Source organism: Cannabis sativa, chromosome X, assembly GCF_029168945.1.
Source record: "Cannabis sativa cultivar Pink pepper isolate KNU-18-1 chromosome X, ASM2916894v1, whole genome shotgun sequence".
In the NCBI taxonomy this organism is placed as follows: domain Eukaryota; kingdom Viridiplantae; phylum Streptophyta; class Magnoliopsida; order Rosales; family Cannabaceae; genus Cannabis; species Cannabis sativa.
In genome coordinates this window covers 67,481,857-67,498,017 of record NC_083610.1, presented here as the reverse complement: position 1 = coordinate 67,498,017, position 16,161 = coordinate 67,481,857, and the positions used below count along the sequence as shown (strand labels likewise).

The 16,161-nt window shown below is 38.1% G+C and overlaps 2 protein-coding genes across 2 annotated transcripts; both read right to left on the bottom strand.

Moving 5' to 3' along the window:
- Nucleotides 1-2,507: 2,507 nt before the first annotated feature.
- Nucleotides 2,508-5,079, bottom strand: LOC133032318 (uncharacterized). Its single transcript, XM_061106224.1, has 4 exons — nucleotides 5,031-5,079; nucleotides 4,703-4,953; nucleotides 3,830-4,381; nucleotides 2,508-3,758 (listed from the first exon to the last, which is right to left on the bottom strand). Exons 1-4 carry the CDS (start codon nucleotides 5,077-5,079, stop codon nucleotides 2,508-2,510), a joined length of 2,103 nt encoding a protein of 700 aa, XP_060962207.1.
- A 4,490-nt stretch (nucleotides 5,080-9,569) lies between these two features.
- On the bottom strand, nucleotides 9,570-15,590 carry LOC115713814 (G2/mitotic-specific cyclin-2). Its single transcript, XM_061105377.1, has 12 exons — nucleotides 15,307-15,590; nucleotides 15,007-15,075; nucleotides 14,739-14,871; nucleotides 14,492-14,587; nucleotides 14,354-14,402; nucleotides 14,110-14,262; nucleotides 13,899-14,024; nucleotides 13,446-13,535; nucleotides 13,137-13,358; nucleotides 12,950-13,048; nucleotides 12,687-12,862; nucleotides 9,570-9,880 (listed from the first exon to the last, which is right to left on the bottom strand). The coding sequence occupies exons 2-12, from the start codon at nucleotides 15,062-15,064 to the stop codon at nucleotides 9,733-9,735; spliced, it is 1,350 nt and encodes a 449-aa protein (XP_060961360.1). The 5' UTR covers nucleotides 15,065-15,075; nucleotides 15,307-15,590; the 3' UTR covers nucleotides 9,570-9,732.
- Nucleotides 15,591-16,161: the final 571 nt, after the last annotated feature.

Here is a 16,161-nt window from a genome sequence, read left to right as displayed (position 1 = left end):
GACTTGTTGCTAAAGGATTCACTCAAGAGGAAGGAATTGACTATACAGAGACTTTTTCTCCTGTATCAAAGAAAGATTCCCTCAGAGTCATCTTGGCATTAGTTGCTCATTTTGATTTAGAGCTGGAGCAGATGGATGTAAAAACTGCTTTTCTGAATGATGATCTAGAGGAGGAGGTATACATGAAATAACCAGAAGGATTCTCCTCTAGTGAAGGTCAGGATTTGGTATGCAAGCTTAAGAAGTCCATCCATGGATTAAAACAAGCATCCCGCCAATGGCATTTAAAATTTCATGATGTCATCTCTTCCTTTGGATTTGAAGAGAATGTCATGGATCAATGCATATACCTGAAGGAAAGTGGGAGTAAAATCTGTTTTCTTGTTTTATATGTGGACGATATTCTTCTTGCATCCAATGATAAAGGGTTGCTACGTGAAGTGAAACAATTTCTTTCAAAGAACTTTGAGATGAAAGACATGGGTGAAGCATCCTATGTTATAGGCATTAAGATTCATAGAGATAGATACCGAGGTATCTTAGGTTTATCTCAAGAAGCCTACATCAACAGAGTTTTAGAAAGATTTCATATGAAAGATTGTTCACCGAGCGTTGCTCCAATTGTGAAGGGTGATAAATTAAATTTGAGCCAGTGTCCAAAGAATGATTTTGAAAGAGAACAAATGAAGAACATTCCTTATGCTTCTGCTGTCGGAAGCCTAATGTATGCTCAGGTGTGCACAAGACCCGACATTGCTTATTCTATCAGAATGTTAGGAAGATTTCAGAGTAACCCGGGGATAGACCACTGGAAAGCTACAAAGAAAGTAATGAGGTATCTTCAGGGTACTAAGGATTACAAACTGATGTTCAAACGAACTGACAATCTAGAAGTAGTTGGCTACTCAGACTCAGATTTCGTTGGTTGTACTGATTCATGTAAATCTACATCTGGTTACGTGTTTATGTTTGCTGGTGGAGCTGTGTCCTGGAGGAGTAACAAACAAACCTTGACTGCTACTTCTACTATGGAGGCTGAGTTCGTTTCTTGTTTTGAGGCTACATCACATGGTGTATGGCTAAAGAGTTTCATTTCAGGCCTTAGAGTGGTTGATTCCATTGCAAGGCCACTAAAGATGTTCTGTGACAATTCAGTTGCTATTTTCATGGCTAAGAACAACAAAAGTGGAAGTCGAAGCAAGCACATCGACATTAAGTACTTAGCAATTAGAGAACGTGTTAAAGAAAATAAAGTGGTCATTCAACACATTAGCATTGAATTGATGATTGCCGATCCTATGACAAAAGGTTTGCCACCTCATAAATTCAAGGATCATGTAGAGAACATGGGACTTGGTTCCCTTATGTAATTTGTACAAATAAAGTTATTATCAATGAAACTCTTATTTTGATTTTTCTCATATTTATGCGCATCTTAATTTTACATTTGAGAAAAATTTCAGAGGACCTGAATAAACATAAGGTTTAGGGTTTATTCACTTAAGTACATTGCCACATAAAGTACATTGTTATATAGTAAATATATTGTAATACATGGAAGATAATACTCGACTCGTAATGAGGACATGTCACTATGATTCGTATGTTTATTATATAATGAGGAACGTTGAGTTTGAATATTTTTAGTTTAAATGCTGACCAAGTGGGAGAATATAAGAATATTTTAATTATGGAAATGAATTTTCTATTTATGGAAATAATTTTCTATTTAAGGAAATAAATAAATAATTGATTTTCTGATGAATGAATATTTTATATTCATTGAATCTGGACAGAATCAATTATGTAATATTCTATATATGGTCAGATTTCTATATTCATTACCTAATTTGATTTCCTGAATTAATTGTCAAAATATTCTGACAATTAATGTGGCGCAGATACTGATGGAGTATCTCACCTATAAATATAGGGTCTCCGTCCCCGAGCTTCTCACTCATTCTGAATTCATTCAGCAAATTCCATCTAAAGAGAGTTGAGAGAGCGAGAAAGCCCGAACTCCAATACTGAAGCTATCGCAGGGATTGAAGCTCAAAGATCAATGGCTGGAGGTATATCGATCCTTTCATTGCATATATTATCGATATGATTACAATTTTTTTTTTGAAGGAACTTTAGTTCAGTTAAGGCAAAAAGCAAAACTTGGGGATCACAGGGGGATCACCCTCCCCAGGATACAAACCGGGGTTAATCAAAGCCCTTCTAATGTTTTTAGCCAGACAATCCGCAAAAGCGTTCTGGCTTCTACCAATATAAAACAAACTACAATCCACTACCGAACTAATTAACTCATTAACTTCTAAAGACAAATTAAAAAAATTCCAGTCTAAATGACACTTCCTCAAAGAGCAAGCTCTCAACACAGTTCTGCAATCCGATAAAATCTTCACCTTTCTCCAGGAATTATCTGCAATAAGGATCAAAGCCATCCGAACAGCCAAGGTTTCCGCTTCCATGGCATTAACAACCGCCATATTCTCAACTTTTTAGAACCAAGAGTTGTCTATAAGATTAAAAACTACCACCGCGAGACCACTTTTACCTTCCTTCCAAGATGCATCTGTGAAGATGATAATTTCTGCATTTATCAAGGTTTCGATCGGCTGTTCTGCAGGAGGAGGAATATCCTGAATGGAGGGTCGAAAACTGCCATCAAGGAACTCGGAGCAGATACATTTAATTGCACCAAGAGTTATATTGATATCTGCAACTCCTCTTTTGAATTTAACCTTATTTCTGCACTTCCAAATCTGTTGAAAAACACAGCCAACATAAGTTATGACCTCCAATCTTGGAGTACTAGCAAGCATCGGGACTAAGATTTCTAAGAATTGAGCCATACTGTTGCAAACAATACGATCCACCGAGACAGGAAAGAGGCCTGCAAACCAAATAGCCTTAGCAAAGGCACAATCTTTAAACAGATGAATCGTGTCTTCCACATCATTCCCACAAAGACAACAGCCGAAACTTGTGAAGGTGGCAAGTCTATGTCCAGTTGGCAGAGCATCACTGAGAGCCTTCCAAAGTATTATAGATAACCTGGGGTGAAGTCCAGGATCCCAAATCCACTTCCAAATATCTTTCCTGGGTCTAAACCGAGTTCTCTGATCCTCTAAATAAGCATCCTTAACGCTGAAACGATCGTGTTTTCTTCCTTTCAAAATAACTCTATCCTGGTGGGGATAAGGAATTCTGTTAATGGTAAGAATTTGATCACCCAACGCGTCTCCAAAGATTTGTCTCACTAACTCCTCATTCCACGCATGACCAGTGGAGATATCGGCCAAAGTCTTGACTGTAAACCCACGATCCCTCATGGTATCCATTACTCCTTGAAACTCAACAAACGACATCCATGGTATCCATGCTTGCCTCCAGAAATCAATATGCTCACCAGCAGTAGCAAGAGAAATTGAACCCTTCCTTATCACATCTCTAGTCTCTAAAATGTTTTTCCAAAGGGCCGAATCACAACTTTTAGGTGTCACCTCCCAGAAATTTTCATAACGGCAATATTTACTTAAGAGGCAAGAAGTCCATGGTTTCTCCACACGACTGGCCAGATCCCAACATAGTTTTAAAATGAGGGCTTTGTTAACATCCTCAAATCTCCTCAACCCCAACCCTCCCGACTCTTTAGGTTGGCATATGGTATCCCAAGAACAGAGAGCTAAGAATCTATCCTTCTTTTCACTTCCAACCCACCAGAATTTATCAGAATTCCATCCAACTCTCTACAAGTGGTAACCGAAATTTTGGAAGTCGACATTGCATAAATTGGCATGGAGGATAAAACCGATTTTACCAAAGTCAATCTCCCTGCAGTAGAGAGAAGTTTAGTCTTCCAGCCTTCAAGTCTTCTGGTCATGTTCTCCTTCAAGCGATTATATTCTTCTCTCTTCCTTCTCTTGAAAATAAAAGGATTCCCCAAGTGCCTTTCATCTCCACGAACTGGAGAGACATTTAGAAAATTTAGAATTGAAGATCTTCTATGCATGTCAAGATTCTTAGAAAAGAAAACCGAAGACTTGTGCTTGCTGCAAGTTTGTCCAGACCATGATTCATAAGTTGATAAACACTTAATAATCTCCTCTGCTTCTTTTTCATTTGCTCGAGCAAAGAGAATTGTGTCATCGACAAACATAATGTGTGAAATAGGGGGAGCATTCCTTGAAATCTTTATACCATGAATCTTCCCTCTCTCTTCAGCTTGGAATAAGAGTTTCATCAGAACTTCCTGGCAAAGGATGAAGATGAAAGGAGAAAGGGGGTCGCCCTGTCTTAAACCACGCTCCGGGGTAATCTTCTTTATGGGACTACCATTCAGGAGAATTGAGTAAGACACAGTACAAATGCACTGCATAATTAGGTGAACCACTCTATTACAAAAACCATTGGCCAGCAGGACTTTCGAAATGAATCCCCACTCCATCTTATCATATGCTTTGTGCATATCCAGTTTAATCGCCATCAAGCCACCTATGCCTTTTTTATTCTTGATCTTGTGGATGAGTTCCTAAGTCAGGATAGAGGACTCCGCTATCCAACGACCAGGAATAAAGCCCGATTGAACAGGAGACACCAATTTATCCATCAAAGGTCTAAGCCTATTGGAAAGGATCTTAGTGACAATCTTGTAAACAAAATTACATAGGCTTACGGGTCTGAATTGCTTTACCTTCTCTGGATTATCAATTTTCGGTATCAAACAAATATATGTGAAATTCAGTTTTTTGTTCATATCTCCACTGATGAAAAAATCCTTTACTAATGCACACACATCTTGCCCGACTATTCCCAAAATTTTTTGATAAAAACAACCCGAGAAACCATCAGGCCCTGGGGCTTTCAAAGGGTGAAGTTCAAAAACTGCTGCTGCAATTTCCTCATCAGAAGGGATTTTCAGCATATTTTCATTGTCACCCGGTTCTATTAATGGGGATAATAGGTTATCAAAGTCAGAGGAAATAACAGGTTGACATGAAGTAAAAAGATCTGAAAAATACCGATTGATAGTGGCTGAAACTCTTCTCCTGTCTTCCCAAATCTGACCATTTTCGTCCTTCAGAGACCATATCTGATTACGCCTTCGTCAGATTGAGGTAGAAGCATGGAAAAATTTTGAGTTTCGGTCTCCCAATCTCAGCTAAATCTCCCTTGACTTTTTGCCGCATCATACTTTCCTTCTTGAGCCAAGCAGTATTAAGTTCATCCTGAACCATCTTGTCTGCAGTTTCATTATGCAAGCCATCAGGTTGATTTTGAATCCGAGTCAGCTTAGCTTCTAACTCTTGGATAATTTTATCCATGTCATTTACATTGCAGTTTTTCCACTTCGCCAATTCTCTCCTTACAGAGTTACTGTTCTTCAGAAAACGATCAGTTGCTTGGTTCATAGTGTTTTACCAGTTAGCTTTAACAATCTCCCCACATTCATTCGAGAGAGCCCAAGCCTCGAAGTAACGAAAAGGGATGAAACCTTTATGATGAAACATTAAAGTATCAAGCAATATGGCGCCATGATCCGAAGCAAAGATTGGAAAATTTTTAACACCAGCCTTCGGATTATCGTTGATCCAAAGAGGCGAACCAATTGCTCTGTCAAGTCTTTCTCGAATCAGATTACCATTGAATCTTTTGTTTTGCCACGTGAACTTACAACCCGAATAACGCAAATCAATACCCCCACTTTCAATGAGAAAGTTGTTAAGTGTCGAGAAGTCCCTCCAAGAAACCGGCCTCCCTCCTTGTTTTTCCTCAAAATTGCCAATGTAGTTTAGGTCTCCAATTAAGAGCCACAATGATCCCCAGTAGGGACTAATGCTTCCCAAAAGATCCCAAAAACCTGCTTTTTCATTCTCATACGGGGGACCATACACAGCCACCAAATTCCATCTTTTTGAGACATTTTTGTCCCAAACCGATAGAACGAAAAAACTGTCACCTTTGTCCACAATATTTGCTCTAGTCTCATAATTCCACATCAAACAAAAGTCTCCAGCAGTACCTGAGGCTTCAATACAGTTGCAGTGATCATAACCCAAAGAATTAGCCAAATCCTCCATTTTTTCCAAAGTCACTTTCGTCTCCATTAAGAAGATACATTCAGGCTTGTACCTTCTTACCCAGACCCGCAAGGCCTGGATTGCCGGGTCTCTAGCAAGACCACGGCAATTCCACGATAAAACTCTCATTGGGACGGGGGGCGGGGGGGGGGGGGGGCATGGTTAGGGCTGCCTCCTCGCCCGAATGAAAATTTTGAACACTATCTACTCGAACTTCAACAAGGTTTAAATCATCTACTAAGTTTCTTGCCACCGCCTGGGTCTCAGTGAGAATATGATTGGCCTCCGCATCTCTTCCTTCATGTGATCCTTTGCTTGCTCTTGAGGATCTGGAGTTCATTCTTTTCCTTTTACTAGGCTTCTTGGAGTTCGAAGAGGATGGGAGGTTACCTACCTTGAAACTCAGGTTACTATTGCTAGGCGAAAAAGGTGGTAAGGTCGGGGTCTCTGCCTCAAACTCCCACATGTTTTCAGGAGTTCTTTGCACATATGGAATAAGAGTCAAGGATGCCTTTCTTTTCCTGGGCTGAGGGCAAGGATGGATTTCATCTGTTACATCAAGTGGGTCATGAAATATTGTTGGGGTGGGCTCAAATTTTTCCACAGCAGGAGGGCCCATTAATTCTTCAGTTAAACCAATCTCACTAGCATAAATGGGCCAGGGGAAGTGAGTGGGCTCAGGATGCTTGTGGGGCTGTCTAGATTTGCATAACTCCACATGAGGTTTCTCAATTATCTGGTTATAGGTGGGCCCTAAGTTAGCCATCATAGTGGTGATAATCCCATTGTCTATAGGGTTAGGACAAGGACGAGAGGAAAACTTTTTGATAATCTCATTTTCTCGATCAGCATCACTCTTATACGCATTTGGTCTGTGCAAAGCCCTAGGGGAAGCTGACCTTGCTCTTCAAACCCGATTTATCTTCTCGATTGTGATAGCTGTCGTGTCCTCCTTTGAAGGTATAACGGCTCTATTCCTTGGTTCCAAAGGAGACTTTTCCACCACTTTCAAATTCTTTCCAAAAATGGCACCTGAGGAATTGCTCTGAACTTGTATGATTTTCTTTGCAGGTTTATCAATAGGGGCACGCCTATGGTCAGTGATTTGGGGATCTGTGATAGGGGCTTTTCCTTTGCCAGAGCATGGAATGGACGGGCTGACCGTAGGGTTTCCATGATGCCGGACCGATGAGGACTTCGGTGGCAGGGCATCCCTCCCTTCTCGGAAGAATTCCAGTTGATTCCTGGTATTGAAGCAACTAAAGACCGCCGACTCTGCTCTAATCCATAAACCAAAAGCTGGGACTGCCTTCCCCTCCGGTGGAAAAGCATATACAGTAGGTCTAACACAAATCTTTTTATCATGGCCCAAGTGTCCACAATTAAAACAGATTTTGGGGAGTTTATAGTACCTGAATTGTATCTATTCTTTCCTTCCACGGTAAATGTCGAGGTAAAAACCAGGCGAGAGTTGATGCTGTGTAGAAATCTCCACTTGGAACTTCAAGTATCCCCTCCTCAAAATAATACGCTGTTCAACCACGTCTGATCCTTTGAAAGTTCCTGCTTTAGCTGCTATTGTCGGAGTATTCACCAAATTCAGATAGGGAGTAGGGAGACCAGTGGCTTGCACCCAAAACACCGCCTTGGTTAAGTCAACATTGTTCCATAATCCATCCTCCAGCCATTCGTGGATGAGGAGGAGTTTGCCGTTAATAAGCCAAGGTCTTTTATCCAAAACCTCCACACAATCATCCTCCTGATCAAAGAAAATGCCCCAAACACCCGGTTTAAGTGTCTTGAACTTCCAGTTGCCTTTTAGCTTCTTCCACACTTCACTTAGGATATCCCTTAGTCGACTTTTAGATACACATTTGCCTTCAAAGAAGCAGGCTATGACCCCTGTTCTCGTTATCTCCTCGCTCAGTTCAAAATCAGGTTCGAGTTCAAGGGTCATAGCCTCCAAAAATTCAGACCGAAGCGTCTCAATCTCCTCATTGCCGTCTTTCGAAGGTTCTCCATTGCTGGCTCCAGTAGTGTCAGCTTTGTCACATTGTTCCTCATTAAGGGCCACAGGAGGAGAGGAGTTATTGACACCACCCTCCTGGCCCACATCCATCTCACTTTCATTAATGATGGGAGAGATTTCTTCACCAACCTCGTTAGCAGAAGGGGGTTCCATCAATGACTGCTCTATGTCAAGAACAGAGTAGTTAAGAGTAGAATACCACTAGCTAAAACTATCTTCACAACAAAAAACTCAGAAGAAAGTTAATCTCAGAACTTTTAAAAGTCTAGGAGGTTTGAACCAAAAAGGTCGTTGGACTTTCCAACCCTCTCATACCGAGAGAAACATTTACCCTATTAGAGGTGGTTGGTGCAGGTTTATATGATTACAGTTTATTTTCCGCATTTCATATCGTTTGTATATGCTATATTACATATACTACATCATAGTCTAACATTGTTCCTCATATATTTTTAAATTAAAAATAAATAATATTTAATTTATGAAACAGTTAAGTTAAATGATGATTTAATATATATGTATACATGTAAATATAAGGTGAGTTACAAAAATATTATATTATATGAAAAATGAAAATAAATTTAAAAATTCTTCAATCATATTATATATATATTTTTAAATATTAAATTAATAAATAAATATGAAATTAATATATTTTTGTACATATATATGTATAGTTTTTTTTCAATTATTTTAAAACCGCGCGAAGCGCGGCTTTGTTTCCTAGTATAGAATATTGAGTGATTCTACAAAGCACCCCACTAAAATGATACCATCCCTAACTGTTTCGTCATATGAATAATGTTTTAGTTCAATTTTTTCATAGTCGTATACATTATATTTATTAAAGACAAATAAAATTTTTACTAATATAAAATATTTAGTGCTTCTACTATGCACCCCACTTAAATGAGTACCTAACTGTTTCGGCATTTAGAATAATCTTTTAATCTATTTTTTCATAATTATCTATATTGTAGTTATTTAAGATAAATAAAATTTTACTAATATAAAATACTAGGTGCTTCTACAATGCACCCCTAACTGTTTCAACATCTTGAATAATCGTTAGTCTATTTTTTTTTTACAATCATGCATATATATTATTATAGCTATTTAAGACATCATGCAAAATTTTAAAAAATTCGATATAATTTATAATATAGAATTCAATGTTTAATTCGTCACCACACACGTATAAAATAAAAAAATTACGCGTGCACAAGACTCTATAAACCTTATTTCTAACGTTTTAAATTTTTCTGAATTCCTTCAAATTTTGCAGAACGTCTTAAATAACTACAACATATACAATTAAAAAAATATTAAGACTAAATTCTTTTTTAGATACCGAAACAGATAAATGTGCATTCTCATTGTAAAATTTTTCTAAGATATTTTAAATAAAGAAATATAGTAGGTAACTACACTAGAGAAACATAAGACATAAATGATTATCAAAGTCGCTTTTCATAGAAAACTCCAAAGCAAGGAGGACTATAGTAGATACTTACAATGAAATTATCAAAAAAAGGCTCCCAAGCAAGGGAAAGTTGTGTTGTGGCCTTTTAATTATATACCCCAACCCAACACACAACCATTTTTACATCATCATCATCTTAAACCTTCTAACATAAATTCAGCTGGTTCCACTCCTGCCGCATAGCCAAATCTAGATGTGTTGTACTTCCTTTGGACCCCTGTGAGCTTCCCTGTTCCCGCTTTCTGATGGAAAGTAACCATCAACTTTGAGCATTCTCTGCAACCCCACAAAAATACAAAACTCTCACCATTGAAATTAAGATTACACTACAAATTTCAAGCCAAGTAAAGTGAATGTGTATGTGTTGGTGGAATGAAAACATTTTTGATGTTGTAATAAGAAATGTAGTTAAATCACTCACAAGAGTTGTGATAGGCATTGGGATATAATAAAAAGGGCATAAGTGTAATTGTAATAGGGGTATTGTTATTATATATAGGACTCAATAGTGAAGGAAAAGGTGTGAAGAATTTGGTTTTAGTTTGTAACTTTGGGAGAGAACCAGGCTCTCGAAATCCTGGGTTTTAATGAAAGGCATTCTGCCATTTTATCCAAAAACTATCGTTCTTTCTCTATTTTCTGCAATTAATTAATCTTGATAGGAAAATTCCTATCAAATGGTATCAGAGCACAAGTTCATGGGACCCGAGAAGCACACTAGTATGGAGCTACTGGGTGAAAGAATGGAGGCCTTCCGCTCAGAAATTCAGAAGGAGATTTCAGACGTTAGATCTCAGTTGGAAAAAGAGGTTTCGGAGACACGAGCAGAAATTCAGCGCTTACCGGAGATAATGATGGCTCAGTTAACCCGTTTCTTTGCAGGGGGAAAAGAGAAGACAGAGACGAACACCGCCAGCAACAAAATTCGTCCTCGAACCGTGCACGGGGATGGCTCTTTGTACTCGACTCCGACGGAACCAGAGGTTCGATTTCCTCCATTGATGATGGCAACTGCCGTCGATGAGTTTCAACCTCAATCAGTAAATAGGGACACATCATCTTCCTCAATTAATTCTAAGTTGCTTTCTGAAAAAGGAGTAGAGATTAGATTCAGCCATCAAGTAATTCTAGCAACGAAGCTTGCATCACCAGAGACGAAGATCGAACTACCAAGGTTGGAGATGACATCGGTGCTGGAGACGATACCGGTGTTGTATAAGGAGAAGCCGAGCCAGAATATTCCGCCAAAAATTCGTCAAGCTTGGCAAGGGAAGGCGACGCGACTTGAACGCCATCTTTTGCCTATGGCAATGGAGGCTCACAAGCTTTTTGATCGTGGAAAGCACAACCAGCAAGCCTTCGATGCCGTTAATGACAGAACAACAACGAATTCTAATGTCGACTTTGGGTCGAGTACGTTACCGGCCTTACACCATGAAATGGGCTGCTCGCCAGTGTCGGAGAAGACTTGTGCCTCGCCAGAAAACTTTTGCTGGCAATCATCGACGGAAGAACCAGAGAAGTCGCTGTCACTCGTGTGCTTTGATTTCGTTTCAGGTCATGGGGGGCTACGGTCATTCGTTACAGAGATGTTTGCATTTGGACTGTTAAAACCTTACCTAAGGCCCAAATCAACCCAAGGAGATGACCCATTTTATGCTTTTGGTCATTGGGTTATATGGGATCCGAGTAAGAAGGAAGGCCCATTAAATATTACTCAAGTCCCAATAATTCAATTAGGACAATTGTTTATGGTTTGGGATCCGGGGAGCAGTACGTCTCCACCCTTGGGGTATTACAAGAAGGAGGTGCGATTGGTTCACTACACCGCAGTGTCGGTAACGGAAAAGAAGAGGGAGAATCCTTCATCGCCAAGTTTAAACAACACCATTTGGGTCATAAGGTATTGCATAAGGCTTATGGCTAACACTTTTGCTGCTTTCATGTTTTCAAATTGGATTGGTAATATGGGTGAGGATATATGGAATTGTCTGATTATGAGCAGTATTAGGCAAAAGCGTCAGAACAAGTTTTTGTTTTCCAATTATGGTGTTCCTTGTGCTTTGACTACAAAGATATATGGCATTACTAAAGAAAACACGCCATCTGGGATAATATATGTATTCCCTCAAGTTGTTTTCCAAGAGCCACTTACACTTGATGCTTCTCAAGTATTAATACTTGCCCATAATGGATTGGGTTATGAGAACAGAGTCTTTGGGTTCTATTTGTTGGCTATGTATTTACGGTTCAAAGATTTAGTTTGCTGGAAAAGGCTTGTTAATGGGTTCATAGTCAGCGTGCACAAAACTATACGGGTACCAAGTGATACACAAAGGGATAAGTTTTTAATTTTCATTTATGGGAATTTTTTGTCTTATACCTCGTTTGTTCTACTGGTTTTGGGCAAGAGCACCAAAAGAAAAAAAGAAAAAGGTCCTGAATTGTTTCATGTGAAACACAATTATCGATTTTGGCGGTGTGTCTCTTGGGTTTTGGACAGGGGAAGGACAATACATTTTGGGACCACTCCGATTTTGACAACTTCAAGGCTGGCCCTTCTTTTTTCTTCTCAACTTGACTTGGTAGCTCCATTCAATGGCGTGGGAGTGGCGGTTTTTCACCTTGTTTTGCATACAAAGGGAAGAAATATTAACTTGCTCAGCTCGTTTTTGATCGAGGTCGACTCGCTGCAGAGGGGCATCTCTCTCTTGGCTGGAAAACCTTGCAATTGTTGGCTCGGTTCTTTGACAAGGGGCGATTACGGGTCGCACCTACTGATGTTACAAGTTGAACTCCATCACCTTGAGGACAAGGTGATTTTCGGGCGGCCGGTATTGATAGGCATTGGGATATAATAAAAAGGGCATAAGTGTAATTGTAATAGGGGTATTGTTATTATATATAGGACTCAATAGTGAAGGAAAAGGTGTGAAGAATTTGGTTTTAGTTTGTAACTTTGGGAGAGAACCAGGCTCTCGAAATCCTGGGTTTTAATGAAAGGCATTCTGCCATTTTATCCAAAAACTATCGTTCTTTCTCTATTTTCTGCAATTAATTAATCTTGATAGGAAAATTCCTATCAAGTTGCTCCTGGGAATAGCCGCTGTGACACTCACAAGTTGCGCTCCATTGCTTAAAGCCACATATGGTGCTTTGAGCTGTGTAAATTGCAGCAGCAGCTAACAAAGAAGGGGGAAACTTGAGCATTGGATACTCCACTAGGCACAATTCTATCATGAAGAACGATAGAAGCTCAAGCTGAATAATCAAAGTCAGGGTATGATGTTAGAATTATGGCAAATTTAATGAAAATTTAGACTCATATATGAAAATTTAGACTCATACCTTCTTGTCAGATTGAGCAGCTTTGAGAAATCTTCTCATAAAAACATACGGTGTGGGAACTGATAGATTGAATTGCAGAGTATTGATCATTAGCTTCTCCTGCAAGCAGATATTACAGTATCACTGAAAACATTGTACACATTAACGAAACTGCACACATGATATTAATTACTCCATTAAAATTTACCATGTCAAGCACTTCTTTTCTGTTGTAAGCTTTGTCTGAAATCAGAATGAGATCCTCAACAACAGGAACTGAAACTTCTTCGTATTTGCAGGCTAGAAGTAGGGCAGCAACCCCAACCAACTGAAGTTTCTTCCTTGGCACAGATTGAACAGCTAAGAATCTATCAATCAAGTTGACCATGAGATACAACGTCTCATCCATTAATTCAAACTTGTAGTGAACCTGTAATTTGCACTAAATGGTCAGAGAATTCCATTAAAGAGGAATTCATTGAGTACACTAACAACAGGAAAGCAGCAATTTAAGTACCTCTACAAGCCAATCAATCAGAACTCCTCTCATATTTTCATTTATATCCGGTTGATTTTCCATATAGTTTACTGGTACACAGCTAGAATTCTGAGAATCAAATAAATCAATTTCAGTTACTTGTATCTATAAATTAGTCATCAAAATAATTAGTAGTGTTGCATAATGATATGCACCAAAACACTACACCCAGTGCTTTTTTAAACTGTGAGTCCCGTCTTTATCAGAAGTGATTGGTTAAGAAATACTACCATATCATTGGGTGTAGTGTTCTTTAAGGCATATTTTGTGTGCTAGTAATTGCACTAACTTACTAGCAAGGCCACATATAAACCGGAGATAATTGTTTCAATGGTACCACATCAATCAGAAAACATTTACAGCTTGTTCAACAGATTTAAAAGTACATAACGACTAGAATTTTCAGCAAAAACAAAGAAGATTTATATCCACCTCAACTTTCTTGTAGTATGCGTATATTTCATCAATGTATTCTGTTACTGCCAAAGGATTCAGCTTATCGCAGTTGTCTATGTCTATGACAAGCTCATCAGCTATATCCTCCATTTCTACTTCCTCCTGAAACAACATAAAACACATTATAAATATAGCAAAACTAAGCACCATTTTTCTTTAAAAGGATATGGATAGATAAACTAACTACCATCTCATCAGTTTCCTCCAAAATGGATTCTGTATGATGCACAAACATGGGTATTGGAAAGTCATTGTCAGTCTTGTAGTCTTCCACATCTGTTAATGTACAATTTTCAGACTCCCTTATTTTTGAACCCATTAGACCGACTTTCTTAGTTTCCTGTTAAAACATTCAGAGACAAATCATTCCAACATCCACAATGACATATAGTTTTTCAAAACCAAGAAATTCTGCATAAACAATATTGTACCTTTGGTAATTTTGCCAACTGATTGTTAGCAAGCTGAGCAGCAAACTTCCTAATCAAACATAAGATAGTTGAACTCTAAGTTCATCTTTTATACAATGGTATATATGTGAAGAAGCCAAAAGTTATAAAATATCCAACCTAGTAATACGACGATCCGATGGAATAGGCAAATTTTTATCACAAACAGAATGCCTTGGAGGACATATAACCTTATCAAGGCTACCCCTTTGGTTTCTGGGAAAGTGTAAAAAAACAAAACAAAATCAACTAAAGAAATAATAATAAAAAAATGGATGTGTAAAAGAGTTTAATTCTAATGTATACTATCCAATACTAATACTAAAGTAACCCACTTGATTAGTCTCTTTCATTTCTAAGTTCTTACTCTGAAAAGCCTCTTTTGTTAACTGCACAAGGGCACCCAGGAGCTTCAGTGACATTAAGGTCTATGTCGCTTAACGCTCTCCTGCTCTGACCCATGGCCGTCACAAGCTTCCCACCTTCCCCAAGTAAGCTCCCTTTAATCCACAAAATTAACAAAAATCAGCTGTTAAATTAGGGGGTTTAGTAGAAAAGCTTACTGGGTCAAACCAGATTCGTTACACACACACACACACACTCACACTCAGATCAGCAATGTCTGATTTGATTACCTTGCAGATTAGACGCTGGCCCAATAACCCCCAGATTGTTCTCGTCTGATCCAGACATTGTCTTTAAATCTATAGACAAAGAAAAATAGCTTATAAGAATCAAAATCCGATAAGACAGACAAACAGATTGGTGTGAGTATAGAACACCTCTATCCCAAACAAAATCTAGTAAGTAAACAAAGAGATTTGAACTCGGAAGAATGCATGTAGAAGAACTAATCGATAACAAAGTAAGGTAAAACAAGCCGATCTTAGATTTTGAAATTAAAAAAATAACTCATCAAACTAAAGTAATTAAACCTGATCAAAGTTCCACACAAATTCTTAAAAGTGTTTGCCCTCTTGAAACCACGATCGAATCAGAGAGTTAGAGAGATATGGATTGATCAGAAAAACTCCATGAAAAGCTCCGATCACTCTATCTCTCTAATGGCGGAGAAAAAGTAAATGGAGAGAGAGAGAGAGAGAGAGAGAGAGAGAGAGAGAGAGAGAGAGATTTGAAAGGGAACGGCGGATTTTATGTCTTCGCAGATGCTAACCCAATTTTTGAAAACTAACGGCTACTAAATATTCACCGTCGATCTATTCAATCCTGACCGTTAGATTTACCCATACTCAAATTGAAAAGTTGCCTCGTTCTGCTTGCAGTCTTTAACGATTATTAATTTTTTTAAAAATTTATACTAATTTTTAGCACACATGCATTTTTTTAGTTAGAATTTGTGTACTAAATTATGCCTTTGAATTTTTTTAACTTTTAAAAATTTCTTCTAAACTATTAAAATTGTTGAATTTAAAGATTTTTGTTCAATTTTATCTAATTTTATTAATTCAGTGATTGTCCATGTACTAAATCATGTTCCTCTAACTTTCATATCTACCAAATCATGTTCCTCGAACTTTCATATGTGTCAAATCATGTCCCCTGAACTTTTATCCATGTTAGATATTTCTTATTAAAATTATTCAAAAGTCTTTAAATCTAACAATCTCAATAGTTCAGGAAAAGTTTTTAACAATCTTCAATTTTAAGAGGCATGATTTGGTACATGTCAAAATTTGAAAAGTAAAAATCCTAATTATCTTTTTTTTTTTTTGAATAAATCATGTAATTTTATTAATAGAAATTAGCTAAAATAATAGCCTGTAAATCAT

Coding starts and splice junctions, on each gene's coding strand:
- LOC115713814 (XM_061105377.1), bottom strand. CDS start 15,064: ATGTCTGGATCAGACGAGAACAATCTGGGGGTTATTGGGCCAGCGTCT. Junction 14,025..14,109: donor TGGAGGAAACTGATGAGATG/GTAGTTAGTTTA, acceptor ATGTTGTTTCAG/GAGGAAGTAGAAATGGAGGA. Junction 13,049..13,136: donor GAAAAGAAGTGCTTGACATG/GTAAATTTTAAT, acceptor ATCTGCTTGCAG/GAGAAGCTAATGATCAATAC.
- LOC133032318 (XM_061106224.1), bottom strand. CDS start 5,079: ATGGTCAGATTTGGGAAGACAGGAGAAGAGTTTCAGCCACTATCAATC. Junction 4,954..5,030: donor GTTTCAGCCACTATCAATCG/GTATTTTTCAGA, acceptor CCCCATTAATAG/AACCGGGTGACAATGAAAAT. Junction 3,759..3,829: donor CTGCAGGGAGATTGACTTTG/GTAAAATCGGTT, acceptor TACCACTTGTAG/AGAGTTGGATGGAATTCTGA.